The following is a 7,449-nucleotide window of genomic DNA, read 5'->3' on the forward strand; positions in this document are numbered from 1 at the left end:
TGGTGCTGACCCAGTGCAGCCAGCATGTGGGAAGTGAGTCATGTCCTGTGCCGGTGAGGGAAGAACCATGGAACCGAGAATGTGTGTGTGTGTGTGTGTGTGTGTGTGTGTGTGTGTTCGCGCACACACACGTGTCCCAGTGAGTCAGTGCGCCCCTGCTCCAAACAGCTCCTCCCACCAACAAACGTGCTTGTGTCCTCAGAGCTGCACCCAGCCAGGCTCGCCCACCCCATAAAAGCCCAGGATCTGCCACGCCTTCAGGAATTCGGGGTTGGGAAATGAGAAACAGGGTTCTTGTCCAAGAGAATTTTTTTTATTATTATTTTTCTCTCTTAATTGGATTCAGTGTTTCTCACTCCTGACACACATTCTCTCTGGTGGGGAATTTGGGTTTGTGCAAAGCCAAAAAGGATTGTGCCCGCACGGACACCAGCCGGCAGCATGGCTGACTTTGACTTGAGCTCCTCTCCCCTGTCTGAGTTTGCGTGCTCCGTTCCCTGCACGTCCCCACTCCTGACCCCTGAGTCTGGCCACCCCCGACCTCTGCCCGTCCCCGGGGCAACTTCAGAGGGTCCAGGAGGGACGGGGCCTCCGTAATGCAGAAGTGCCTGAGATGGTTCTTGAAATGCCCTCTTTGTTCCCCTTCTGCTAAGGCCACCTGATGCTTTCCCTCCTGCCGCCCTACACAGGACCCTTGCTGGGATGCCCATCAAAGAGCCTCAAGGAAAAATTCAGCAGCTGAGCCGCGCTGGAGGCCTGGGCTCATGCCCAGAGCATCCCTGGCCCGTCCAGACTGTGGCTGGCAAAACACTAGGCTGACGACACTGCCCAGCCTGTTGGACTAACACTGTGGATACTGCCTCGTCCGCCGGCCTCAGAAACCCAAAGCCCCTTCCTTCCCCTTCTCCTTCCAGCCCATCCCCAGGGCCTAGCCCCCCAGTGTCCAACAAGCTGCTTCTGCCTTCTCACCCTGATGCCAACAGCTGCTATGTTGGGAGTGACTGGGTGCTCCGGGGTGGCAGACGGGCTTGTGCTGCATATAAAAACACGGTGATGCTCCACGTATCTAAGAAGATTGGTCCCCTGAAGTGATCTTGCTGCCTCCCCTTCTCCCTGACAACACCCCCCCACCCACTGCCCCTTTGCCCCAGGCCCTGGCAAGCCCAGGTTACATGGGGACTACTGTTGCCAGGTTGGGATTCTAGACAAAAATCCTAGAACTCCTTTCTTGCTAGAAATCACCAATACAATCCTTAGTTCAGCAGATATAGTTTTCCGTACAGTTTATAAACATGATAAGACATACAGTCTGGTAAGGGAGTAGGGCGAGGGCCTGTGCATTTGTTTGTATATATATATATGTAGAGGGTGTGTGTGTGTGTGTGTGTGTGTGTGTGTATATATATATATAAAGTGGACATAGTTATAAAACTGCACCTCCTGTGAGAACCTCATTGCACACAATGAAGTTCTAAATTTCAGCCTCTGATGATCTTTCCTTTGGTAATTGGTTCTTGGAGCCCAGCAGCTGGGCCTGGGTCTGCCAGGGTTGCCTGAGACATCAGGAATGAGAGGCGTTACCCCCGAGGGAGGGACTGAAGGTGGCACATGGTTGGATTCAGGGCAGGGTGACTAAGTGGCCTCAGGCAAGAGCCAAAGTGCCACCTGCTCACGTGCTCCCAGACAGCTGCGGACCCAGCCTCTTTGGTGACCCTTGTCTGTTCTCTGAGTCCTGCTTCCTCCGGAAGTGGCGGGAGCCCTTCAGACCTCTCCAAATGACCAGGATTCCACACAGCCCAGCTCCCGTGGGGCACTGTCCCATCGTTGCTAATGAAGGATTCGCTCTGCGGCTTTAACTGCCTTGCTGGGTGGATGCTGTCCATCGGTGCTCGGCCGGGGGCTGGCTGGGACAGCTGGGTGGGATGAACGAATCCCCTCCCGCTTGGGGCTGTACACTTTGGGTTTATAATCCACCGGGCAGGGCCCAGACAGCAGCTGAAGCCTCTACCAGCCTTTGCCTGAAACCCAGCAGATCCTCCACTTGTAAAAAAAGAAAAGAAATCCTGTTCCTTGGTGGACATGTGGCAGTGCTGGGTGCTGGTGCCCTGCGTCCTCAGCGAAGAGTGACCACCAGCCCCAGTACCCAGGCCAGGAGCGAAGCCCTCAGGGAACTGCCCAAGGAGGCCTGCTGCACCCCGCTGGGGGCACGGATGGGGGTCCTGCGGGCACACTTGCCCTTCCTCTTGGGCCGTGCCGTGGGCATGATGTCAAAGCTGAACTTGTGCTGGTAGTCAGGGGCATAGTCCTGCAGCTCGTGGGCCTGCTTCCGGGTGCCCGCCTTCGAGACCTGGTTGCGATTCCTGTGGCTGGTGCAGTTCTTGCCCAGCTTCTTGTAGCCCGACCGAGAGCCGGGCAGATGGCCGTGCGGGTGGTCCTTGTCCCTGGCGGGGCCACGGGGTGGGTGGTGTTCCTTGCGGGTGGCCCTGTCGGTGGTGGTGAGCGTGTGCGACTTGATCTGGTGCGGGGACGCCGGCCCCGTGCAGTTCCGGAAGTCCTCGGCCCTCAGCAGCTTCAGGTCCTGGCCATGCAGAGGCTCAGGGGACACGCAAGGGACAGCGGAGCTGGAGCCACGGAACCTTTGCAGCCATTCCCACAGGGAGCGCGCCCGGCAGCCACAGTCCCAGGCGTTGCCGTTGAGGCGGAGGAACTCCAGGGCTCCCAGGGGTGCCAGGCAGTCGCCCGGCAGCTCGGAGAGACTGTTGTTGAAGAGGAAGAGGGTGGTCAGCCTGCGGAGGTCGTGGAAAGCCCTGTGATGGACCCACTGCAGCTGGTTCTCGTGCAGCAGCAGCCGGTCCAGGTTCACCAGGCCCCGGAAGGTGTCCTGGCCTAGGCTCCACAGCTTGTTGCCGTGGAGAAACAGGTGGCTGAGGTTGACCAGGTCCACAAAGATGTCGTCCTGGAGGTACTCGATGTGGTTGTCCTGCAGGTAGAGGTACTGCAGGCTGTGCAGGCCGCCGAAGATGCCGGCCGGCAGGGCACTGAGCCCACACTTATAGAGGTAGAGGGCATGGAGCTTCACCAGGCCCTGGAAGGTCTCGGGCGCCAGCGTCCGCAGCTGCCGGTTGTCGCCGAGGTCCAGCTCCTCCAGGTGCACGAAGCCCTGGAAGGTGTTGGGGTCGATGAAGGTGATGTTGTTGGAGTAGATCCACAGGGTGACCATGGAGGGGCTGAAGTGGCCCTGCTGCAGGAGGCTGATGCGGTTGTTCTGCAGGAAGACGCGCTCGCTGTCCTCCGGGATGCCCTCGGGGATGGTGACGAAGTTGTGCGCCTGGCAGCTGACCGTCATGGGTGCGGGGTAGCACACGCAGTCCCGCGGGCAGCCGCCGCCCAGGGGCAGCTCCCCGGCCAGCAGCAGCAGCAGCAGTTCCACACAGCACCCTGGCGGGGAGAGAGAGCACAGCCAGGTCAGGGGCTGCCCGGGAGGTGGGAGACACTCTGGGCGCCGGGCTCGATGGGCACATGACCCTCCTAGGCCGCTGGGGCTCTGTCCTCGTCTTTGCTGCGCTCAGCGGTCTGGAGTCATAGCCCCCCGAGGTCCTGGCTCTTGATGGCTCCCCACGGCCTGGTGCCCCACCTCTACTGGGGGTTCTATCCCAGCCTGGGCTATGAGATGGGTTGGGGTAGAGGCTCTGATCCCACGGCACCCGGCATACTTCCTTAGCCCCACCCAGCAAACCCCTAGCCCCGCCCATAGCTTCTGAGCCCCACCCCCTTAGGCTCTGTCAACCCTGGTAGGATTGGGGTCACAACCCACGGACGCAGCAGCTAGCTTCGGGCTCCTGTCCAAGCTCTGCCACTTACTTGCTTTGATCTGCCTGAACAGATAGTGGTGCAAAGTCCTGTTCTAACAAAGTAAATATCTCGTATGGACTCCTGAAGAGTCTTTTTATTTAAATTATTCCCAATAACGAAGCATGCATGCGTGACACCGAAGTTTATCTTGAAAGATTTCTCACTTACAGTGCCTTCCATGTCCTCATGTAGGCACTACCCCCGTGCCTCAGTTTCCTCATTTCTAAATAGTAGTAGTCGTCCCTCACAAAGGACATATGTGTGTGTGATGGACTGGGGGAGGCACCAGGGCTGATAGTTCTGGGGTCCAAGGAGCAGCCAGAATGAGGCTGCCCCCCACCGGGGTCTGCCTTCCAGCCCCTCCCCTCTCCCTGCCTCGCTGGAGATCCCAGGCTGTGGCTGCCAGTCAGGCCCTGCCTAGCGATTGTCCCGAGCATTTCCTCTGTAGCTTCCCTCTAATTGCGCAATAATTAGGCACTTGTTAATGGATCCTTAAAATAATTTATTTTCGATGTGTCCAGCCCGTGGTTGGATAATAGCCCCGTGCTCATTATCGAAGCAGCCTCATTATGCACGATCATCATTACCTGCCTTTCTCCAGGGTTGCAGCTGCCCCAGGGAGCCTGGCAGGTGTGCCAGTGTTGGGGGGACGGGCTCCAGGCCGGTAGACCCCCACCCTGCAGGGCCGGGCAGCCATCTCGTCTCTGCCCGGGTTGGGGTCCCGATCCTTCCCTTCTAGCTTGGCCAGCCAGGCCTCTGGGGAGAGCCGAGGGCCTGAGACAGTGCGACTGATTCTTCCTGCTGCCAGCTGTGCCCAGAGCATGTTCAACGAGAGAACCAGCCCTCCTGGCCACTCTCGGGCCAGCCCCGCTCCCAGCCTCAGGCCGGCCGCCACCCCAGCCGTCTGCCTGGGCTCAGGTGGACCTCACCACGACCGCCACTCCCTCTTTCCTCACAGAAGTGGCATCATAAAAAAGTGACAGCTCCCAGCTGTTGGGAGTTACGGGCTCCCAGAGAGTAACAGCTGCTTCCCGTCCCCCTGTAATCACCCGGCTTTGACCGAACGTTGCCAACACATAAAAATCATCGCACATGATTCGGTTTTTGCATAATTGTGTTTGTTGCGATTCCAGAGCAGTTATGACCTGGGCAGTGGTGGCGGTGACAGAGCAGCTGCGAGGTCCCTTTCTGGGCTGGGCCACGCTCTGTGTGGCCCCTGCCCTGCTTCAGTCACTGAAACCACCGGACAGTCTGCAGGCCAGGCCCCGGGCGGGGGCCTCCTCAGCCTCAGTTTCCCCCTGTGTAACAAGAGTCGGAGATGGTCGCTATGCCAGCGCTCCCCGCTTGGAGTCTGACCTCCAGTCCGCCACTGCTCTCCTAGGTCTGGCCAGGGGGCCCCGGGCCCGCAGGAGGAGACAGGACAGTGAGGACCCGCTAGGAGCCTGGGCCTCAAACCCCAGCTGAGTCTCGGGGAGCCTGCCCACTGCCTTGAGTCTCCAACACCCAGGCTGGGAGGTGGGCCCAGCGCACAGCGGCTGCCCATTCAGAGCCTGCCCCTCCCTGTCCACTCGCTCAGCTCTGCTCTGCTCCTCGGCCCTGCCCAGGCTGCCCCCAGGGAGGTGTCCCCAGCCTGCCACTCTGAGGGAGCCCAGGGTGCCCCTCCTAGCTCAAGGGTGTTCAGGGTGCTCACTGTGCTGCAGGGGACAGGGCTGGGGCCATTCGTGGGAACCACAGGGCCACAGCAGCCCCCACTCCCTGGGGTCCTGCGAAGACAAGGCATTCCCCTCCCTTAAGTCAGGCAGGGAGAGCCGCTCACGTGGCAGGCTCAGCGCTAACACCGCCGACATCTGTGCGGCTTATGGAGTTTACAAAGCGCTTCTGCTCTCACCCCTCTGAGCCGCAGAACTACCCTGCCTGGTGGGGGCTGCGGGACTTTTTCTGCCCCCTGACCTGGGGTGGGGCAGACAGCCCATCTGCCTGCTGCTGTGGATGTCTCTGTAAGGCCCCGGGGGGGATTCTCTGAAGCGGTCCCTAGAGAGGCGGGGCGGGGAGGGAGGGCTCCACAAAGAGCCACACCCCTCCCTCAGGCAGGTGCCCCCAGGGGTGCTGGGGCACAGGGGAAAACAGGCGAAGACCATGGTTTGGGTAAAAGCCAAGTGTACAAAAATCTAGGCGTGGGCTTCGCAGCTGGCGTATGAACACACTTTGGCAGGTGGGAGGGGTCAGATATCGGGGGCGGGGGCGGGTGGTGTAAAGGTGGCACCCAGGACAGGAGCTACTGCGCTGTTGTTCCTCTGAGAGGGGCCCAGGAGAAGGCAGGGACCCCAGCCGATGCTTAGAGCTGCTCTCCATCCTCCAGTGCCGTCCAGATGCCAGGGGACCTGGGCCAAGGGAACCGCCCTGGCAGGTACCCCTGCCCCCTCCCACTGGGCACTGGGGTGGGTCTCACCTGAGTCTGCTTCTCCACTCTGGAAGCTGGTCCCGTCTTCAAGGTCGGCCCTGGACCAGCTCTCCCAGCCAATCCCACCTGCCTCTGGCACCCCTGCCTGAGCCAGCGGGTGCCCTGGCCGTAGATCATCACCCTGCCCATTTCTTCCCAGGCAGGCTCTGTACTGCATCGCCACGGTTCCTCCTGTGCCCCCCGTGCCCCCTCTGTGTTGCCCGTGGGAGCCCCGACCTGCTGATTGCTGATTAATGTACTAACAATGACATCGGTGCCTTTGCTGTGCATTTGAAGATGGCAAGTTAGCAGGAATAAAAGTCTCCATGGAGGAACCTTGCACTTCCTCTCATCAGCCTCCTCGCCCCCTTCTGGGGGGGCAAGGGGTTGCTCTGCCTGATGGGGGCTGAAGAAAGCGAGGCAGGGACTCAAACTCCGGACTTCTCAGGTTCTCCTCTGCCGCCCCCTCCTCCCCCTGCTCCCCCCACTCCTCCAGGGGCATCCACCTGTCTGCTCAGCAGCTCCCAGACCTCCTGGCCTCCCACACATGAGCTCACACACATCTCTGCAGCCTCATTCATTCCCTCCTCCGTTCAACACTTGCTGCCAGAGTCCTGGAGTATCCTGAGTGCCGGGGTGGGGAGGGGCCTGGGATGAACTTGGCAGGTCCTCGTGGACTAGCAGATGGGGGTCTCCACACCAGGCAGTCCAGCAGGTGCCAGGCCCGGAGCAGGCATCTAGGCGTGTGCATGGGGAAGGCACCTGCTGCCTTGTGTCACCTCCTCCACAAAGTCCTCTTGCTCCCCTGCCAGCACAAAGGATGTGCAGGAAAAGAGAGCAGGTACTGTTTTCATGTCCTCCTTCCTACAAACCCCCAAACCCCTCATCTGCTGAGCAGGGACCTGTGGGGGCCGGGGTGAGTAGCCTGTGCATGGGCGGACCCCTCACCCAGTCCACTCAGCAGCCCATTCATAAGATAGGGGCTGGACCTGGTGGGATGTGTGGAAAGGGCATTCCAGGCAGAGGGCACAGCATGTGCAAAGGTACTGAGGTGGGGAAGCAGGTGGCAGGCCCTCTCTCAGCCTCTAAGTAACCAGAGCTCCCTAAGATGCTGTAACTACAGCTCGGCTGGGTGAGGGACATCCAGGGCTGGGGAG

At 60.1% G+C, this 7,449-nt stretch overlaps 1 protein-coding gene across 1 annotated transcript; it reads right to left on the reverse strand.

Annotated features, from left to right (window-relative positions):
* Positions 1–304: 304 nt before the first annotated feature.
* On the reverse strand, positions 305–5,699 carry RTN4RL1 (reticulon 4 receptor like 1). The gene is made up of 3 exons (XM_059996641.1): positions 5,669–5,699; positions 4,529–4,608; positions 305–3,472 (listed from the first exon to the last, which is right to left on the reverse strand). The coding sequence occupies exons 1-3, from the start codon at positions 5,697–5,699 to the stop codon at positions 2,114–2,116; spliced, it is 1,470 nt and encodes a 489-aa protein (XP_059852624.1). The 3' UTR covers positions 305–2,113.
* Positions 5,700–7,449: the final 1,750 nt, after the last annotated feature.

Source organism: Delphinus delphis, chromosome 19 (assembly GCF_949987515.2).
Source record: "Delphinus delphis chromosome 19, mDelDel1.2, whole genome shotgun sequence".
In the NCBI taxonomy this organism is placed as follows: domain Eukaryota; kingdom Metazoa; phylum Chordata; class Mammalia; order Artiodactyla; family Delphinidae; genus Delphinus; species Delphinus delphis.

What these genes read in the sequence shown, in the direction of transcription:
- RTN4RL1 (XM_059996641.1), bottom strand. Translation starts at nt 5,699, where the DNA reads ATGTCGGCGGTGTTAGCGCTGAGCCTGCCAC. An exon ending in GTTAGCGCTGAGCCTGCCAC is followed by an intron (nt 4,609 to 5,668) that starts GTGAGCGGCTCT and finishes GGCTCTCCCCAG; the next exon opens with AGGCCTGGCTGGCCAAGCTA. An exon ending in TGGCTGCCCGGCCCTGCAGG is followed by an intron (nt 3,473 to 4,528) that starts GTGGGGGTCTAC and finishes CCTCCCGGGCAG; the next exon opens with CCCCTGACCTGGCTGTGCTC.